This window comes from Felis catus (genome assembly GCF_018350175.1).
Source record: "Felis catus isolate Fca126 chromosome D3 unlocalized genomic scaffold, F.catus_Fca126_mat1.0 chrD3_random_Un_scaffold_47, whole genome shotgun sequence".
In the NCBI taxonomy this organism is placed as follows: Eukaryota; Metazoa; Chordata; class Mammalia; order Carnivora; family Felidae; genus Felis; species Felis catus.
Genome location: NW_025408512.1, coordinates 164636 through 186801, shown reverse-complemented (window position 1 = coordinate 186801; position 22166 = coordinate 164636). Strand labels below are relative to the sequence as shown.

The 22166-nt window shown below is 41.2% G+C and overlaps 1 protein-coding gene and 1 long non-coding RNA gene across 27 annotated transcripts in view; one reads left to right on the top strand and one right to left on the bottom strand.

Annotated features, from left to right (window-relative positions):
* The window catches only part of LOC111558426 (ankyrin repeat domain-containing protein 26-like), a 204820-nt gene that overhangs the window by 74190 nt on the left and 108464 nt on the right, over positions 1-22166 (bottom strand). For 20 of the 26 annotated variants that reach the window (XR_006593520.1, XM_045051579.1, XM_045051562.1 and 17 more), the window contains 5 exons: positions 21364-21397; positions 20142-20277; positions 11825-11861; positions 11250-11303; positions 6348-6420 (listed from right to left, as the gene is read on the bottom strand). The exons of 2 other annotated variants lie outside the window; for them this stretch is intronic. Coding sequence is in view for 23 of the 24 variants with exons in the window: in XM_045051579.1 (XP_044907514.1) it covers positions 6348-6420; positions 11250-11303; positions 11825-11861; positions 20142-20277; positions 21364-21397 (334 nt within the window). In the remaining variant the exon portion in view is untranslated. The remainder of the gene's footprint in view (positions 1-6347; positions 6421-11249; positions 11304-11824; positions 11862-20141; positions 20278-21363; positions 21398-22166) is intronic. 4 more of the 26 variants (XM_045051565.1, XM_045051575.1, XM_045051576.1 and 1 more) reach the window with 2 other exon arrangements.
* LOC123383618 lies at positions 4913-11089 on the top strand. The gene is made up of 2 exons (XR_006593526.1): positions 4913-5521; positions 10987-11089. It is a non-coding gene; the product is annotated as an uncharacterized LOC123383618 (long non-coding RNA).

Below are 22166 nucleotides of genomic sequence, written 5' to 3'. Positions count from 1 at the left end.
AAGAGGAAAGGGAAAGGGTCAGAAACAATGTCTTGAAACTAGGGCATATTAAATTTAAAGTGCCCAGGGGACTTCCAAAGAAAATGTTAGGGCCGCCTGAATGCCTCATTCAGTTAGCACCTGACTCTTGATTTTGGCTCCAGTCATGATCTCACAGTTCAAGGGTTCAAGCCCCCCGTCTGGTTCTGCACTGACAGTGCAGGGTCTGCTTGGGATTTTCTCTCTCACCCTCTGTCTCTCTACCCCTCCCCACGTGTGCTCTCTCTGTCTCTCTCTCTCCAATTAATAAATGAATAAACTTTAAAAAAACAAAAAGAAAATTGAGATCAATGAAGTTCAAGTAAGAAAAGGCCATCGTACGTATCTATAAAACATATTAAACTGATAGAATAATGCAATCCTACACAGAACTGTGAAATTGTGAAAAGGAAAGTAAAAGGAGGTGAGAGGAGTTAAGATGGCAGAGGAGGGGGATCAGCGTTTCCCTTGTCCCTCAAACACAGCAGTATTGAGGTCACAACACTTGGAATACCAGCAACACAGGCTGCAGAGGGACAGGAAAATCTCCACAGGTGCAAAGAGACAGCTTGGCGGGACAGAAGGGTGTGTATGCGAGTTGGGAGAAATGAAATGGGCAGCGCAGGCATGGAGTGGGGGAAGCCCTTTGGTGGAGAAACAAAAGGAAGAGAGAGAGAGGCTGTGGGAAGTGTATTTGGATATGAGAGAACCTGTCCGGACCACAGACCAAGGAGATGTCCAGAGAGCCAGTGTGTCTACTTTGCAAAACAGCCTTAGGAGCTAAAAAACAGAATTTTCAAGGTTGCCAGACTTTCTCTAGACCAGAGCTGCCACCTCCCATGCCTGGTGGGGAGGGAGCCGCCCCTAGGCTCTCAGGGCAACACTGGGAGAGAACACCTTGAGTATGGTGGAAAGAGGAGGTATTGTCCTCCCCAAGGGAAAAAGAACCTGCAGGCACGAGCCAGAGGCCCTTTGTCCACTGCGCAGAGTGGCGCTACTCCAGAACCAGGTCTGAGCAAAGCGGGATCCTACAGGGTTTTGAATCCCAGCTCAGCGCTCAGGGAGCACAGGAGACTGTGCAGCAAGCCAAGCTGGCCCCCCAGGCTGTTCTGTGAGGACGGCCTGAACAGTGAGTTTTGAGACACCTCGTGTGGGCAGGAGAGATTGGGGTGTCGCCATTTCTCTCCCCATGACCAACATCGTGGGGCTTCAGGGAACGGACAGTGAGCCTCAGTGGAGCCAGGCCCATTACACCAAACCCTGCCTCTCTGTGCCTGGTAACTGCTTCTCTATGGGAGTGAGACTGACACTAATGGGACCAGACAGCCCCTCCCCTAGACCAGCACAGCCACCAGTCCCAGGCACCAATAGACAACGCTCCTCTCGTTTTCTATCTTTGTTTGTTTGTTTGTCTTCATTTGAATTATTATTCTTTTTTTTCTTTTCATTTTTAATGCTTATTTCTTTATTTTGAGAGAGAGAGAGAGAGAGAGAGAGAGAGAGAGAGAGACAGTGATCAAGCAGGAGAGGTGCCGACAGAGGGAGAGAGAGAGAATCCGAGCAGGATCCGTGCTCTCACTGCAGAGCCTGATGGGTGTTTCGAACTCACCTACAGCGACAACATGACCTGGGCCAAATTCAAGAGTCAGAGGCTTCACCAACTGAGCCACCCAGGCGCCCATCTTTTCTTTCCTTTTCTTTCCCTTTCTTCTCTTTTCCCTTTTTTCTCTTTCTACTCTCCTCTTTCCTCTTCTCCCTTGGGAATCAGCCCAGTAGTCTCGGGGTGACTTTGGGTCAAAGCTATTTATATATATTTATATTTTCCCTTTGTTCTTCTGTTCGGTTCTTTGTTTGTTGGTTTCATCGGGCACATTCTCTATACTTTTCCAGGTCTCCTTCTTCATTTTCCTCCCTCTCTTTCTGGGTTAAGCCCTACAGCTCCTTTGAGTCACTGCCTGGTCTTTTTTTCCCACTCCTGTCATTTCTCTCTTGTTTGGGCTAAGGATTCTTCACCACCCTCTTCTCCTTTTTTCCAGGATTACTTCAACAAACAAATCAAAGCACACCTGGTGGAAGGCCCAAACCACCACTCCAAGTAGCGAGAAAAGCAGCCAAAGACGCACCAACAGAGTGCACACGACACCCTCCAAAAACACGTGTTCAACTGTCAGGCCCTGGAGAGTGTAGGACCCCTTTGTAATATGGTAGTACTCGCAGGTGTGGGACACAGAACAAGCTAGTAAAACACACAAAGGACAGGAGACTAGCCAAAACGACAAATCAGAAGAATTCTCCTCAAAAAAAAAAAAATTCCAGGAAGAAAGACAGCCAGAGAAATGCTCGAAAGAGACAGAAACCATATATCTCATCAAGGTTTTGGAAGAACACTCAGAAGACTCATAGCTGGGCTTGAAACCAAGCTGCTTCAGAGATCAAGGAACGAACGAATCATCACGATGAATGCTGAAAATGAAATGTTGTAAAGGAGATACAAAATAAACTAGATGCAGTGACAGCAAGGATGGGAGAAGCAGCAGACAGAATAGGTGAAATAGAAGATACAATTATGGACAAAGATGAAGCAGAGAAAGGAAAGAAAGGAAATTACTAGACTCCGAGGCAGGTACCAGAGACCTAAGTGATTCGGTGAGATGAAATAATAGCCACATCACAGGAGTCCCAGAAGAAGAAGAGTGAGAGAAAGGGGCAGAAGGTTTATTTGAACAACTTAGAGCTGAGAACTTCCCTCATCTGGGGAAGGAAACAGGCATCCAAGTCCTGGAGGCACAGAGAATTCCCTTCCAAATCAACAAAACCAGGTCAACACCACGACATGTCATAGCGAAACCGGAAAACTACAAAGATAAAGAGAGAATTCTGAAAGCAGCTAGGGACAAACGGGTCTTACTTAATCTACAAGGGAAGACACATAAGGGTAGCAGCAGACCTGTCCCATGAAACTTGGCAGGGCAGAAGGGAGGGGTAGGAAACGGTCAATGTGCTGAATGGGAACATATGCAGCGAAGAATCCTTTCCCCAGCAAGGCTGTCATTTAGAATAGAAAGGGAGACAAAGGCTTTCCCAGACAGACAAAACCTAATGGAGTTCATGACCACTAAACCAGCCCTGCAGGAGATCCTAAGGGGCCACTCTGTGAGTGGAAAGCAGCAGAGACTACAAAGGACCAGAGGCCTCACCTAAAGCATGAAACCTTCAGATAACACAAAGACACTAAATCCGTATCTTTCACTAATCACTCTGAATGTGAATGCACTCAATGCCCCAATCAAAAGACACAGGGAATCAGAATGGATAAAACACAAAACAAAACCAAAGAACAAGATCCATCTATATGCTGTCAACAAGACACTGATTTTAGACCCCAGGACACCTCCAGATTCAAAGTGAAGGTAATGGGAGCCACCTATCATGCTACTAGAAGTCGAAAGAAAGCTGGAGTTGCCATACTTCCACCAGACAGACTAGATTTTAAGCCAAAGACTGTAGTAACAGATTCAGAAGGGCGTTTTATCATAATTAAGGGGTCTATCCATCAAGAGGAGCTAACAATTGCAAATGTTTATGTCCCCAAAGTGAAAGGCCCACATAGATGAATCCATTCATCACAAACATGAATAAATGTATACATACAAATACCATGATTGTAGCCGACTTTAAGACTCCACGCATGGCAATAGGCGGATCACCAAGGTAGAAAATCAGTAAGGAAACACAGATCCAATGTGTCATTGGACCAGATGTATTCAGATATACATAGATATATATTGGACTTAACATATACATGTATATACATGGATATCAATACAGATGTAGTGAGATCTTTTCATTTAACAGCAGTAGAATGCACATTCTTCTTAAGTGCACCTAGAACATTCTCCAATATCAATGACATCCTGGGTCACAAAACAGCCCTCCACAAATATAAAAGGACTGAGATCATACCTTGCATATTTTCAGATCACAACAACGAGCACTTGCTCATTCTTTCCCTCTCTCCCTCCCTTTCTAAGAGAAATACAAACATTACAAAAACATTTAGCTCACCTCCTTCCAGGATAGAGAAAAAAAGAATAAGAAACCTTGTGGGGCAATGAGTCATGGACGAAAACCACACACAGACAGTAGAATTCCATAACCAGTATGTTGACAATGGAGTTGACAGAAAGTGATGTACTAAAAGAACAGACACTAAAGAAATGGTTTCTGCAAGGAAACATTAGGCTAGGGGTAAACGATTAAAAAAGAGCATGGTGGTGGGAACACGTAGGTGGCTCAGTCAGTTCAGCGTCCACCTTCAGCTCATGAGTCATGTTCTCATGGATTGTGGGTTGGAGCCCCACATTGAGCTCTGTGTTGACAGCTCAGAGCCTTGAGCGTGCTTTGGATTCTGTGTCTCCCTTTGTCCCTGCCCCTACCCTACTAGCTCTCTCTCTCTCTCTCTCTCTCTCTCTCTCTCTTTCTCTCTCTCTCCAAAAAATAAACTTAAAAAAATTTAAAAAATACCTTAAAAAGCATGGGGGGAGAAGAAGAAAAAAGGAAAAAAAAATAAGACATGATCAATCAATCAAGCATGAGCTTAAGACAAGGAAGAAAAGGAAAAATGTGAGCAAAATAAGGTAAGTGGAAACAACACACATTTTTCAACAGGTACATAGGTAGGATTGGGAATATACTATGGACAATAGTCTCTTTTAATCCTTTTAAAGATATATGTGTGTATATATATGCATATATGTATATGTATATGTGTATATATGTATATATGTATATATGTATATATGTATATGTGTGTGTATGTATATATATATGTATATATATATATATATATATATATATATATGATGTGTACATAAAACAGTCTTTGATTCACAGAATACCCCTGATAATGCTGACTTTTATCACTCTACAGTTATCTAGTTATAAATACTGTAATGAAGAATTTAATTTTTTTCACTCTAAAATAAATTGTTCAATTACTGGCATCTATCACTTCCTAAGAGCTATAAATTATTACTACACTAACAAAAGAACAGAACAAGAAAGGTTCCTAACACATCAACTTTCACTATGGAGAAAGAATTGGGAATGAGAATTCTAGGAAGAAATGGGAACCTTCAAAGGATGTATGTAATGGGACACAGATGGGGTTAACAAAACAAAGGCTGAGGAGTTTTTCTCTGCAATTCTAAGCTCACAACGAGAGGATACTAAAAATATACTGTAACCTTCTTTCTTATGTAACTCCTGATTTCCTCAATATAATTCATTTGCGTTTTTACATATAAAACACCAAAACGGAATATAAACTGAAGCCTTACTTTTTAAATTCACATATTTAATTGTGACATATCATGTGTATTTCGTCACTTACAAATTCCATTCTACGGAATTCCATTTCCCTACTCATTTATTCACATCCAAAAACTATGACATTGCTTCTTCCAAGCAAGACTTTATTCTAGGAGTTCCAGGAGTCAAACAAGTATGCTTCCTAACCTCCAGTAGCTTATAATGATTTAGGGGCTTTGAAATGAATATTTAAATAAATATCAGATGTCTGAAACTTTAAATTTTAGAATCTGACACAAGGACTAGGAGGAGATAGTTTTAAAAGCTAGAATAGGAAAGATTTCTGAAATTAGAAATTTGACAACTTGGCTACGAAGAGCGTCTGCTCATAGAGCTACTCTTTTCAGCAAAATACGTATTCTTCAGGGAGATGCACGATTGTCACTTACTCTTCGTGGAGTTATTTCAAAAACATAGGGGAACACTTTTGTAAGGTAAATGTTGAGAAATAATGTAAACATCTAAATTTCTACATTTTCTAATATTATTTTAGTCTAAATGTAGAACAAAGGATAGAGACAAAGGAAAATCCTGTATCTCACCAAAAGAAAAATTGCCTGGGGCGGAGGGCAACCTACAATAGATACTTGGGTCCAATAAGATTTCATTTAGGCAGGAGTATTATCAGTCATGTTAGTATCACAGTGAGAATCCTTACCCTTAACCAAATGTCATATTTCCTCCATTATGGGAAAGCTTTTCCCAATATAATTTCACGGTCATTATATATTTTCCAGCCCATTCTTTGATCAGCCTCCACCTCTAAGATTTACCAAAGGAAAACAAAACAAAACAAAACATTCAACGCGTCATGTATCTGTAAAGTGGTTTGTTCTTGCTAACTTTCCGTGACACACATAAAATGATGATACACAGGCTACTGTGTAAATTTTCAGAGTAAATAAGGGAGAAAACTAAATTCAGAGCAGGAAAGTGAGTTTCACAGGAGGGTACTTTACCTTGGTATCAAAATCGAAGTCTTGGCTAGTTGATGTAGGCCATGAATCATCAGGACCAGGTTTGCCGGAAAGCCTTTAGAGCAAAAATATGCAACAAAAACATGTTCATTTATTGAAAAACAAAATTTCAAAAATTAAGGGAAAGGTCAGCTATCTGTTTCTTCAACGAAGTTTCTTGGTATAATTAAATGTTGGCCTCTGTTGTTTTCATTACGTTTTACTTTAATTCCAGTAATAGTAACATCCAGTGTTATATTAGTTTATGAATATAGCGATTCACCAACTCCATACTCACCCTGTGCTCATCATGACAAGGGCACTCCTTCATCCCCATCACCTCTTTCACCCCTCCCACCACTCACCTCCTCTCTGGGAACCATCTGTTTGTTCTCTGCAGTTAAGATCCTATTTCTTAGTTTGTCTCTCCCTTTTTTTTTCTCCCTTTGCTCATTTGTTGTTTCTTAAATGCTACATGAGTAAAATCATATGGTATTTTTCTTTCCCTGACTTTGCTTACCATACTACTCTCGGGCTCCAACCAGGTCATTGCAAATGACAAGATTTCATTGTTTTATGGTTGAGTAATATTCCAGTGTGTGTGTGTGTGTGTGTGTGTGTGTGTGTGTGTGTGTGTATGTGTGTGTATGGATACACATATACACATACATACATACATATAGGACTTCTTCTTCGTTCACTCGTCTGTCCATGGACGCTTGCGCTGCCTATTGGAAATAATGCTGCAATAAACACAGGGGTGCATGTGTCCCATGGAATTCGAGTTTTTGTATTCTTTTGGGTAGTATCCAGTAGTGCAATTACTGGATCATAGGATAGTTCTGTTTGTAATTTTTTGAGGAACCTCCATACTGTTTTCCACAGGGGCCTCACCCATTTGCATTTCCACCAACAGTGCCAGAGGTTTCCTTTGCCTCCACATCCTCACAAACACTTGCTTCTTGTGTCTTGGAGTTTAGCCATTCTGACAGGTGTGAACGTGGTATCTCGATGTTGTTTTGGGGAGCATCTTTTCATGTGTCTGTTGACCATCTGCATGTTGTCTTTGGAAAAATGTCTGGTTATGTCTTCTGCTCATCTTTAAACTGGGCTTTTTTGGAGGGGGGGATGTTGACTTGTATCAAGTTTTTATACATTGGGGATACTAACCCTTTACAGGATTTGCAAAACATTGGCAAATATGTTCTCCCATCCCAGAGGTTGCCTTTTAGTTTTGACAGTTTCCTTCACTGTGCAAAAGCTTTGTAGTTTGATGTAGTCCCCATAGGTTATTCTTGCTTCGTTTCCCTTGGCTCAGGAGACATAACTAGTAAAATGTTGCTACAGCCAAACATCAGAGAAATGACGACCTGTGCTCTCTTCAAGGATGTTTTATGGTTTCAGGTCTCACACTTAGGTCTTTAATTCATTTTGAGTTTATTTCTGTCTATGGTAAAGAAATTGGTCCAGGTTCATCCTTTGGCATGTGGCTTGTCCAGTTTTCCCAACACCATTTGGTGAAGAGACTGCCTTTTCCCCACTGGATAGTCTTTCCTGTTTGTGGAAGATTAACTGACCATACAGTTGTGGATTTCTTTCTGGGTTTTCGGTTCTATTCCATTGAGCTGTGTGGCCATTTTTTACACCAGTACCCACCATACTGTTTGGATTACTACAGCTTTGGAATAAAACTTGAAATCTGAGATTGTGATACCTCCAGTTTTCCTCTTTTGCAATATTGCTTTGGCCATTCAAGGTTTTTTGTGGTTCTATACAACCTTTAGGATTGTTTGTCTAGCTCTGTGGCAAATGCTGTTGGTATGTTGACCGGGATTACATTACATCGGTAGACTGCTTTGGGTAGCGTCGACACTTTAAAAATATGTATTCTTCCCATCTGTGAGCATCGGATGTCTTTCTCTTTCTTTCCGTCATCTTCAATTTCTTTCATCAGTGTATACGGTTTCCAGGGTACAGGTCTTTCATACTTTGGACCCTGTTTTAAAAAAGCTTTCAGTTCTCTATTTTGCCTCCACCTCTCCTAACCTGGGAAATCTCCAGGAAAGACCCAGTCTGAGTTTCCATAACCAAGTGTGACAGGCAGGGAATTCCCTGAAATGGTTGAAAATTAAATGTATAAAAGTTACCGCAATGACTTCTCACCTCACATCTGTCAGAATGGCTCAGTTTCAACATACAGGAAACAACAAGGGTTGCTCAGGGTCTGGAGAAAAACAAAACAACCCTTGTGCACTGGTCATGGGATGTAAATTGGTATCGCCAAAGCGAAAGCCAGTATGGAGGGGCCTCAACAAATTAAAAATGCAAATACCATAGGATCCAGTAATTCCACTACTGGGTATTGATTTACCCAAGGGAAATGGAAATACTAATTTGAAACGATATATGCACCCCTATCTTTATTATAGCATTATTGACAATAGACAAGATATGGAAGCAACCCAAGTGTCCGCCAATACATGAACAGACCACACACACACACACACACACACACACACACACACACACACAATGGAATATTACGCAGCTATAAACCAGAATGAGATGTTGCCATCTGCAACATCATGGACATACCTAGATGGTATGAGGCTAAGTGAAATAAGTCAGACAGAGAAAGACAAATCCTATATGATTTCACTTCTATGTAGAATCTAAAAATGGGAACAAATGAACACACAGAGAAAAAGCAGAAACAGACCCATAAATGCAGAGAATTGACTGTTGCCAGGAGGGAGGTGAAGAGGGGGGATGGACAAAATGGGTGAAGGGGAAAGGGAAGTTCAGGGTTCCAGTTACAGAGTAAATAAATCACAAGGCTCAAAGGTACGCCATAGAGAATCTAGTCAGTGATATCGTAATAGCATTCTACATTAACAGATGGGAGCGACACTCATGGCGAGCATGGTGGAACATCCAGAGTTGTTGCATCACACATTACATTGTGTGTCAGGGAGACCTCCGTTTAAGTAAATATACCAAAGTGAAGGTTTCTATGTTATGAGTGGAAGTACTAACTGGAGATTAAAAGATTAAAAGTTCCCAAGGCCAACTTTGTTCCTACACTGGTCTTGCCTTATTGAGGTCCATAAGAACTAGCAAGACCTTCCAAGCCTTCAGGGGCATTCAGCTACCCAAGGAGAGAGAGACTGCGATCAAAATGGTCCTGGTAGTTGTGCCTCCATTTCTCTCTACGCCGCCTGAATACTTTCTTCCCTATGAGCTCCCACTCCTCCATCACTCTTTGGCACGGTTCAGTGACATTCTCCAACCTTTCAATCTTTAGCCTATGAAGGCACAGACTCCTACAACAAGGATGGGCTCAAATGACCGAGGGTAGGAGCCATGTCCTGCTCCTGGAGAACAAGCTAATTGGGAGTCTCAGTCATCCACACAGTCACCTCAACATAGGCATGTTATCACCTATCCAGATGAAGCTCCCCTACTGATTTGACAAGTCAGTCCTACCCCTGCCTAGCCCTACAGGTACATGGGAAGGGCATCACAGATTTAGGAAAAGAGGTGGAGTGAGGGGACAGCTTGTCTTGGGCCATACATCTCTGTAGTTCAGAATCTCCACCCCCCCCACCCGCAATTCCTTGAGAGGATCTAAGCCTTCCTCCCTAAGTGGGGGTGGAAGTAGAGGATATCATATTTCTATTTGCTGTAAACAGACTCTTCCCAGCAGCTCAAATGATTTTTAATCTCTCTCATCAGAAAATCTGAGGTATGCTCGCACCTTCAATGAAACCAACACACACACAAGCAGAAACCTGGTCAGGACCCTCTTGAACTCTCTATTTGAATATGCCTTTCTAAACAACTCCCCTGATCCTGGGTCCTTCATTCGTGTCATTCATCTTTATGTCACTTGGCATAAACCCCCATCTTCTGACATCTTTTCTAAAACTCTTATTCCTATCCAACTCAGTGTTGTTCTTCTTGAAACCTGATCTCCTCTGCTAATTCGATCCTTACCATCCTTCATTGTATTCATTAGACCCACTCCCCAGCTTTCTATTATTAAGACATTTGCCTGCAAGATGAAGACAAAAAACAAAGAAAGGAAAGAGAGAAAGAAAGAAAGAAAGAAAGAAAGAAAAAAGAAAGAAAGAAAGAAAAACAAAACCCGAATTTAAATCTCATTTCTGTCACTTATCATATCCAAATAGGTCACTTCAATCTCTTTTGAGTTTCAAATTCTCCATGTAAACAACCATTGGGCAAGGAGGTTAAACATAGGTTGAAGTACCAGAGGGTATTTTGATGAAGTAATCTCTGAGGTTACCTACATATTGAGATCCTAAGTACTTTTGATTTGGCCTGGACAAATGGAGAGTCCTTAGCTGGCAGAAGTGGAAAAGTTAACGGGGGGGAAAAAAAAAAGAAATACCAAGAAAACCAGAGAAGAAAGTAAAAAGGCCAAAACACAGTACAGAAAAGTCATGGGGAAAGAAATCTGGAAAAAAAGAAAAAGTTTCCTAGAACTAGTCAAGGGTACTAGCCCAAAAGGAAACCAGACGGGGAACCTAGGCAACAGAGAATCATAGAGCAATATCCTCGAAATTGAGGCTGAATTTAATTAACGTAACATGGTCTACAACTAGATATCCTTTCCTTACAGAAAACTCAAATATTTGTCTCAAGAAGAGGGGATATCACCACATCTAAGGAGCTGCCTGACTAGATCTTGCTTATTATGTATAAAGCGTGACACCATGGCCATAGCTGACATCCACCCTAAAATCTCTGATGGTAAAAACAAGGGACTAGTTACCACAGCACTAATTACTTTTGTTAGCACTAGTGGTCAAACATATAAGGGCAAATGCGTGGACTAACCTGGTTTCTTAAGAAAACCCTAAATTAGAGTTCCGACACCATTACCTTTGACATTCTGAGTTGATCTGTCCTAGGATCTGTATCTTCATCTCAGTGCTGCTGAGGAACCAGAGAATAGATGTGGAAGCTACACAGGCTGATGGCCAAACCACCTCAGCTACTCATTAACTATGGAATCATGGGGCGAGTAATCAACCTCCCTGAACCACAGTTGCCAGAGTAATTAAAAGTAGGCTACAATAACACAGCTACTTTGAAAAGCTATGCAATGACTATATAAATTAACAGATGTTATGCATATGATATAATGTCCAGTCAAGGGTAGAAGACTCAACAACTGCTTTTGTTCTCTGTGTTCCCTTAGGAAACATAACTTTCAGTTCATTCATTTCCTTTCCTTTCCTTCCATTTTCCGTTTCATTTCATTCCATTCCTTTATACTGTGAGAGTGAGTGCACACAGAAAGAGGGAACGATATCCCAAGGAGGCTGTCAGCGCAAAACCCGACGTGGGGCTTGAACTCACAAACCCGAGTTGAAATCAAGAGTCACACCCTTAACCGACTGAGCCACCCAGGTGCCCCAATAAATGTCATGATTACAAATGCATAAAAACCCTACCTGGTTATAGAGTCTTCCTCAGCATTCTTATCTGTTCCTAAAGAAAAAAGCAAAATACATGTTTAATCAACAATCGAAAAATATAGGAACTTACAAGTGTATGGCTAATGATTTGTTCAAAAGTATTCCTTTGGGACCACACCTGGAAACCACACTACACTGAATGGTAATTATACCATTGGTAGGCTTAAAGCACTAGGAAATCTTACTTTCTCCTCTATATTGACCAAAGGCAAGAATGGGTTTTATCGGAATGTGACACCTACAGGTGAACTGATGTTTACAATGACCATCACTGACCGACTCTATGACACTGAAGGAAAATGGTATCGTTAGGAGAAGGATTATCCTAAGCTGACAATGTCAAACTGAAACTAGCATGATTTTTCTGGACTTCCACTACTAGAGGAGTTAAAAGAGAGTATCTTTATTTTGCTGTAACACGGCAGAACTTCCCCAGCCCTTCAGTACAGACTGTTCAGTTTTAGGATGAAACACCCCCTCACAAAGTGTGCTCTATAGCTATTGTACTTTGCAGCATGGCCAAACCATAGCAAACAGACTCTCCCTGGCCTTATTTCCAATGGCAAGGTAAGTAAGAAGGATTTGCCCTTCCAGTTTGATAAAGTTCTAACCTCTTGAGACTGTCTCCTTCCATTGCTAGAGAGTCTATCTAGACCCACCGCACATCACAGAGGAGGATGATCCCAATGTGAATGCTATGTAGTGGTTCATGATGTCATTTTTCTCAACCCTCCCCATTAGGTGACACACATCTAGAGAAATCATGCTTTTTTTCATGGAAGGCATGTATCATCAGATCCTCTACTGATGAGCAACAAAACAAAACCAAGGGCAAAGAATATCTTGAATGCCTACATTCAATTCCCGGGGAATTTAAATTTTCTAAACATTCAAGATGCCCACTGTATGATTCTTACTATATGACACTCTGGAAAGAGCAAGACTATGGAGGTAAGGGTTGGGGTGAATGTAGGGATAAAGGGGCACAGCACAGAGGACCTTGAAGGCAGTGAAACTCTTTCACATGATACCACAAAGGTGGATTCACATCATTACACACTTGTTAAAACTCATAGAATGTATAACACCAAGGCTGAACACTAACGCAAATTAGAGACTTTGCCTGAAAATGATGAGTGAGTGTCCGTATAAAACACACCACTGTTGTCAGGGTGCCTGAGTGGCTCAGTTGGTTCAGCATCCAAGTCTGGATCTGAGCTCAGGTCATGATCTCACAGTTCATGGGACCAAGTCCTGCCTCAGGCTCTGTGCTGACAGCACAGGATTCTTTCTCCTCTCTCTCTCTGCCCCTTTGCTGCTCACACGCATGCATGCTCTCTCACTCAAAACTAAACAAAGGAACTGAAGAAAAGATACTACTCAAAATGGACCACTGTCGTGCAAGATGTTGACAACAGGGGAGGCTAGGCGTGTACGGGAGCATGGTATGGCATATGGAGACTCTCTGTACTTTCTATTATATTTTGCTGTGAACTTAAAACTGCTGTAACAATAAGGCTCATTAAATGTAAACAACAACAGTTTTTTTTTTGCAAGATGGCGGCTTAGGAGGACGCTGGGCTCACCGCGCGTCCTGCTGATGACTTAGATTCCACCTACACCTGCCTAAATAACCCAGAAAACCGCCAGAGGATTAGCAGAAGGGAGTCGCCGGAGCCAAACGCAGACGGGAGGCCCACGGAAGAGGGTAGGAAGGGCGGCGAGGCGGTGCGCGCTCCACGGACTGGCGGGAGGGAGCCGGGGTGGAGGGGCGGCTCGCCGGCCAAGCAGAGCCCCCGAGTCTGGCTTGCAAAAGCGGAGGGGCCTGAAGGACTGTGTTCCCACAACAAGCGCGACTTAGCGTCTGGGAGGTCATAAGTTAACAGCTCTGCTCGGAAAGCGGGAAGGCTGGAGGACAAAGGGAGGGAGAGCTGCTGAGCCCCCGGATGACAGAGCTCAGTTTGGTGGGGAACAAAGGCGCTCGCCAGCGCCATCTCCCCCGCCCATCCCCCAGCCAAAATCCCAAAGAGAACCAGTTCCTGCCAGGGAACTTGCTCGCTCCGCGCAAACACCCAACTCTGTGCTTCTGCGGAGCCAAACCTCCGGCAGCGGATCTGACTCCCTCCCGCTGCCACGGGGCCCCTCCTGAAGTGGATCACCTAAGGAGAAGCGATCTAAGCCTGCCCCTCCTGCCCCTGTGCACCTTGCCTACCCACCCCAACTAATACGCCAGATCCCCAGCATCACAAGCCTGGCAGTGTGCAAGTAGCCCAGATGGGCCACACCACCCCACAGTGAATCCCGCCCCTAGGAGAGGGGAAGAGAAGGCACACAACAGTCTGACTGTGGCCCCAGTGGTGGGCTGGGGGCAGACATCAGGTCTGACCGCGGCCCCGCCCACCAACTCCAGTTATACACCACAGCACAGGGGAAGTGCCCTGCAGGTCCTCACCACGCCAGGGACTATCCAAAATGACCAAGCAGAAGAATTCCCCTCAGAAGAATCTCCAGGAAATGACAACAGCTAATGAGCTGATCAAAAAGGGTTTAAATAATATAACAGAAAGTGAATTTAGAATAATAGTCATAAAATTAATCGCTGGGCTTGAAAACAGTATACAGGACAGCAGAGAATCTCTTGCTACAGAGATCAAGGGACTAAGGAGCAGTCAAGAGGAGCTGAAAAACGCTTTAAACGAAATGCATAACAAAATGGAAACCACCACGGCTCGGCTTGAAGAGGCAGAGGGGAGAATAGGTGAACTAGAAGATAAAGTTATGGAAAAAGACGAAGCTGAGAAAAAGAGTGATAAAAAAAATCCAGGAGTATGAGGGGAAAATTAGAGAACTAAGGGATACACTAATAAGAAATAATATACGCATAATTGGTATCCCAGAGGAGGAAGAGAGAGGGAAAGGTGCTGAAGGGGTACTTGAAGAAATAATAGCTGAGAACTTCCCTGAACTGGGGAAGGAAAAAGGCATTGAAATCCAAGAGGCACAGAGAACTCCCTTCAGATGTAACTTGAATCGATCTTCTGCACGACATATCCTAGTGAAACTGGCAAAATACAAGGATAAAGAGAAAATTCTGAAAGCAGCAAGGGGTAAACGTGCCCTCACATATAAAGGGAGACCTATAAGACTCGTGACTGATCTCTCCTTTGAAACTTGGCAGGCCAGAAAGAATTGGCACGAGATTTTCAGGGTGCTAGACAGAAAAAATATGCAGCCAAGATTCCTTTATCCAGCAAGTCTGTCATTTAGAATAGAAGGAGAGATAAAGGTCTTCCCAAACAAACAAAAACTGAAGGAATTTGTCACCACTAAACCAGCCCTACAAGAGATCCTAAGGGGGACCCTGTGAGACAAAGTCCCAGAGACATCACTACAAGCATAAAACATACAGACATCACAATGACTCTAAACCCGTATCTTTCTATAATAACACTGAATGTAAATGGATTAAATGTGCCAACCAAAAGACATAGGGTATCAGAATGGATAAAAAAAACAAGACCCATCTATTTGCTGTCTACAAGAGACTCATTTTAGACCTGAGGACACCTTTAGCTTGAGAGTGAGGGGATGGAGAACTATTTATCATGCTACTGGAAGCCAAAAGAAAGCTGGAGTAGCCATACTTATATCAGACAAACTAGACTTTAAATTAAAGGCTGTAACAAGAGATGAAGAAGGACATTATATAATAGTTACAGGGTCTATCCATCAGGAAGAGCTAACAATTATAAATGTCTATGCGCCGAATACCGGAGCCCCCAAATATATAAAACAATTACTCATAAACATAAGCAACCTTATTGATAAGAATGTGGTAATTGCAGGGGACTTTAACACCCCACTTACAGAAATGGACAGATCATCTAGACACACGGTCAATAAAGAAACAAGGGCCCTGAATGAGACATTGGATCAGATGGACTTGACAGATATATTTAGAACTCTACATCCCAAAGCAACAGAATATACTTTCTTCTCGAGTGCACATGGAACATTCTCCAAGATAGATCATATACTGGGTCACAAAACAGCCCTTCATAAGTTTACAAGAATTGAAATTATACCATGCATACTTTCAGACCACAATGCTATGAAGCTTGAAATCAACCACAGGAAAAAGTCTGGAAAACCTCCAAAGGCATGGAGGTTAAAGAACACCCTACTAACGAATGAGTGGGTCAACCAGGCAATTAGAGAAGAAATTAAAAAATATATGGAAACAAATGAAAATGAAAATACAACAATCCAAACGCTTTGGGACGCAGCGAAGGCAGTCCTGCGAGGAAAATACATTGCAATCCAGGCCTATCTCAAGAAACAAGAAAAATCCCAAATACAAAAGCTAACAGCACACCTAAAGGAACTAGAAGCAGAACAGCAAAGGCAGCCTAAACCCAGCAGAAGAAGAGAAATAATAAAGATCAGAGCAGAAATAAACAATATAGAATCTAAAAAAACTGTAGAGCAGATCAACGAAACCAAGAGTTGGTTTTTTGAAAAAATAAACAAAATTGACAAACCTCTAGCCAGGCTTCTCAAAAAGAAAAGGGAGATGACCCAAATAGATAAAATCATGAATGAAAATGGAATTATTACAACCAATCCCTCAGAGATACAAACAATTATCAGGGAATACTATGAAAAATTATATGCCAACAAATTGGACAACCTGGAAGAAATGGACAAATTCCTGAACACCCACACTCTTCCAAAACTCAATCAGGAGGAAATAGAAAGCTTGAACAGACCCATCACCAGCGAAGAAATTGAATCGGTTATCAAAAATCTCCCAACAAATAAGAGTCCAGGACCAGATGGCTTCCCAGGGGAGTTCTACCAGACGTTTAAAGCAGAGATAATACCTATCCTTCTCAAGCTATTCCAAGAAATAGAAAGGGAAGGAAAACTTCCAGACTCATTCTATGAAGCCAGTATTACTTTGATTTGTAAACCAGACAGAGACCCAGTAAAAAAAAGAGAACTACAGGCCAATATCCCTGATGAATATGGATGCAAAAATTCTCAATAAGATACTAGCAAATCGAAGCATATAAAAATGATTATTCACCATGATCAAGTGGGATTCATTCCTGGGATGCAGGGCTGGTTCAACATTCGCAAATCAATCAACGTGATACATCACATTAACAACAAAAAAAAAGAGAAGAACCATATGATCCTGTCAATCGATGCAGAAAAGGCCTTTGACAAAATCCAGCACCCTTTCTTAATAAAAACCCTTGAGAAAGTGGGGATAGAAGGAACATACTTAAAGATCATAAAAGCCATTTATGAAAAGCCCACAGCTAACATCATCCTCAACGGGGAAAAACTGAGAGCTTTTTCCCTGAGATCAGGAACACGACAAGGATGCCCACTCTCACCGATGCTGTTTAACATAGTGCTGGAAGTTCTAGCATCAGCAATCAGACAACAAAAGGAAATCAAAGGCATCAAAATTGGCAAAGATGAAGTCAAGCGTTCGGTTTTTGCAGATGACATGATATTATACATGGAAAATCCGATAGACTCCACCAAAAGTCTGCTAGAACTGATACAGGAATTCAGCAAAGTTGCAGGATACAAAATCAATGTACAGAAATCAGTTGCATTCTTATACACTAACAATGAAGCAACAGAAAGACAAATAAAGAAACTGATCCCATTCACAATTGCACCAAGAAGCATAAAATACCTAGGAATAAATCTAACCAAAGATGTAAAGGATCTGTATGCTGAAAACTATAGAAAGCTGATGAAGGAAATTGAAGAAGATTTAAAGAAATGGAAAGACATTCCCTGCTCATGGATTGGAAAAATAAATATTGTGAAAATGTCAATACTACTCAAAGCTATCTACACATTCAATGCAATCCCAATCAAAATTGCACCAGCATTCTTCTCGAAACTAGAACAAGCAATCCTAAAATTCATATGGAACCACAAAAGGCCCCGAATAGCCAAAGGAATTTTGAAGAAGAAGACCAAAGCAGGAGGCATCACAATCCCAGACTTTAGCCTCTACTACAAAGCTGTCATCATCAAGACAGCATGGTATTGGCACAAAAACAGACACATAGACCAATGGAATAGAATAGAAACCCCAGAACTAGACCCACAAACGTATGGCCAACTCATCTTTGACAAAGCAGGAAGGAACATCCAATGGAAAAAAGACAGCCTCTTTAACAAATGGTGCTGGGAGAGCTGGACAGCAACATGCAGAAGGTTGAAACTAGACCACTTTCTCACACCATTCACAAAAATAAACTCAAAATGGATAAAGGACCTAAATGTGAGACAGGAAACCATCCAAACCTTAGAGGAGAAAGCAGGAAAAGACCTCTCTGACCTCAGCCGTAGCAATCTCTTACTCGACACATCCCCAAAGGCAAGGGAATTAAAAGCAAAAGTGAATTACTGGGACCTTATGAAGATAAAAAGCTTCTGCACAGCAAAGGAAACAACCAACAAAACTAAAAGGCAACCAACGGAATGGGAAAAGATATTTGCAAATGACATATCGGACAAAGGGCTAGTATCCAAAATCTATAAAGAGCTCACCAAACTCCACACCCGAAAAACAAATAACCCAGTGAAGAAATGGGCAGAAAACATGAATAGACACTTCTCTAAAGAAGACATCCGGATGGCCAACAGGCACAAGAAAAGATGTTCAGCGTCACTCCTTATCAGGGAAATACAAATCAAAACCACACTCAGGTATCACCTCACGCCAGTCAGACTGGCCAAAATGAACAAATCAGGAGACTCTAGATGCTGGAGAGGATGTGGAGAAACGGGAACCCTCTTGCACTGTTGGTAGGAATGCAAATTGGTGCAGCCGCTCTGGAAAGCAGTGTGGAGGTTCCTCAGAAAATTAAAAATAGACCTACCCTATGACCCAGCAATAGCACTGCTAGGAATTTATCCAAGGGATACAGGAGTACTGATGCATAGGGGCACTTGTACCCCAATGTTCATAGCAGCACTCTCAACAACAGCCAAATTATGGAAAGAGCCTAAATGTCCATCAACTGATGAATGGATAAAGAAATTGTGGTTTATATACACAATGGAATACTACGTGGCAATGAGAAAAAATGAAATAGGGCCTTTTGTAGCAACGTGGATGGAACTGGAGAGTGTGATGCTCAGTGAAATAAGCCATACAGAGAAAGACAGATAACATATGGTTTCACTCTTATGTGGATCCTGAGAAACTTAACAGGAACCCATGGGGGAGGGGAAGGAAAAAAAAAAAGAAGTTAGAGTGGGAGAGAGCCAAAGCATAAGAGACTGTTAAAAACTGAGAACAAACTGAGGGTTGATGGGGGGTGGGAGGGAGGAGAGGGTGGGTGATGGGTATTGAGGAGGGTACCTTTTGGGATGAGCACTGGGTGTTGTATGGAAAGCAATTTGTCAATAAATTTCATATTAAAAATAAATAAAAATAAATAAATAAAAAAATAAAAAGCTGAAAATACTAAGTGTTCATGAATATGTATGTAGGAATTGGTGCTCTCACAGACTGCTGGTCGGAATGGAAAACAGTATAACTCCTTTAGAAAACGATTTGGCAGCTTCATAATAAGGGAATAGAAAGGGACATGAGATTTTTCAGGGTGATGAATATGTTAACTGGATTGCGGTTATCATTTCATACGTCTAAACATATGTCAAAACTATCAAATGACACACTTCATATATGTGCAGTTTACCTAACCAAAGCTGTTGGAAACGACAAGCTCTTTCACAGGAAGAAACGTCTCAAACAGTGGATAAGACACAGACGGAAAGAAGGATGTCAAACAATACAAGATGAAGCCAGAGGTCCGTGGCCTTTAACCTAATAGCAATGAGAAGTAACAGCTAAGCTTTAAGCAAGGAGGTAACATGATGAAATACACATTTTTTTAAGTATATACTAATTATGGTTGCAGTGCAGACCAAGGTCCTGGGAGGTTGAACGGCTGTGAAAACGGTCCTGAGGTTATCTCAGTCATCTAGGAGAAAAATAATGACCTGACCTGGGTGAAGGCACAGAAGAGAAGCAGAGTTAACAAACACGTTAGATGTGCCATTCCCACTAAGAAAGGTACAGTAGAAATGATGACTCTTTGGCTGAGAGGACACAATAGTTCTCCTTTGATTTTAATATAAAACATATTTCTGAGATGAGCAGCTCTACAATACAGCAGTGTTCTATGGTGCAGTACTAGGCAAGGTGTGCACATATGACTACAGCCATATACGTAAAAAGGCCTCCTACCTTTACAATCCATGCCAAGTTGTTCAGTCAGCAACGTGAAATTCTTAGAGTAAGGCAACCCACAATCCTCTGAGGCTGTTTCAGATGACTGAATGAAGTCGACAAGGTCATCCTTAGAAGTAATTTGCTTTTTGACCTACAAATAAAGAATACCATTTCAAAATGTCCCCCAAATATTTATAAAATATACAAGGTGTAGAGAAGTGATAAATACCCATCTTTTTATAAAAGCAAACACAGGGGCACCTGAGTGGCTCAGTCGGTTGAGCATCCGACTCCATTGTGGCTCAGGTCATGCTCAGGGTTCCTGAGTTTGAGTCCCATGTTGACCTCCACAATGTCAGCATGGAGCCTGCTTGGGATTCTCTCTCCCCCTCTCCCCCTGCCCCTCCCCAACTTGTGCATGCTCTCTCTCAAAATACATTTTAAAAATAAGTGAATAACCATTTAAAAGCGAAAGCACAGAGACTTTTTATGTTTTTTATTTTATATATATATATATGAAATTTATTGACAAATTGCTTTCCATACAACACCCAGTGCTCATCCCAAAAGGTGCCCTCCTCAATACCCATCACCCACCCTCCCCTCCCTCCCACCCCCCATCAACCCTCAGTTTGTTCTCAGTTTTTAACAGTCTCTTATGCTTTGGCTCTCTCCCACTCTAACCTCTTTTTTTTTTTTCCTTCCCCTCCCCCATGGGTTCCTGTTAAGTTTCTCAGGATCCACATAAGAGTGAAACCATATGGTATCTGTCTTTCTCTGTATGGCTTATTTCACTGAGCATCACACTCTCCAGTTCCATCCACGTTGCTACAAAAGGCCCTATTTCATTTTTTCTCATTGCCACGTAGTATTCCATTGTGTATATAAACCACAATTTCTTTATCCATTCATCAGTTGATGGACATTTAAGCTCTTTCCATAATTTGGCTATTGTTGAGAGTGCTGCTATGAACATTGGGGTACAAGCACAGAGACTTTTTAAAAGAAGGGGTTTTTATCAAAAAGACACCGTTATCAATAGCTAGTATTTCTAAGTACCTTTTTCACAGCAAATGTCTCTACAACAAAGGAAGATTGTCTATTTTTTCACTACATCTTTCATAAAGTATTTTTTTACCACTGAACAATACCTTTAATAAATATTTATCAAAATAATATAATAAAATAAAAATAAAATAAATAAATAAAATAAAATTACATTGTCTATTTCTCTTACCTTGTTCTTCTTCTTAGAAATTTTCTTTGCAGGCCTGAAAAAACCCAACAATTCTTTTCAGGCAAATATTAAATACTTAAAATACAAAGAATATTTAACCCAATTGTTTCTGATATAAAATCTCTGCATTTGAAACTAATTTTCTACAAAGGGGATTAAACAATAGAGTAACATTAAACAGCATAGAAAATATACTATTACTAATATTAACGAAGGATTAGACGTATCCAGTTGTAATATATGTGCTGCTGAAGTGAGAACAACAAAGTACTAAATTTAGATAAAAACTAACAAAAGCAAAGGGAAATCCTAATGCGACTTGCATTATTTGATAGGCATGATACCATTGTTTTTGTTGTTGTCATTTTTACTAAAAATAAACTTTTCCTAGCACTGAAACCTACTTGGAAAGTGCAAGTTAAGTCCCTATATGAAAGGATCCCTTTTTAACAATCATGATATTAACGTGTTGAAGACTCACTGTGCAACGACTCTCTAGGCATTACTATGAGCACTTTACATGTCTTCAAGGTATTTGAAGCCCCACAACAATCTTATGAAGTAGGTTATTATAGTAGGTATTTTACACAGGAAGAAAATGAGGCACAGAAAGTCGAAGTGACTTGCCCAAGAAGCCCTAATCGCTGGCCAAGAACAGACCCTGAATTCAAACCCTGGAATGTGCCTTCAAAGCATGAGTTTCATAACACGTGGTTAAAGTAATACTTAAGTGTTTCTAACTAATATAATAGCAAATGAATCTACATTATTATTCTATTTCTAGCCATAGCTGTACATAACAA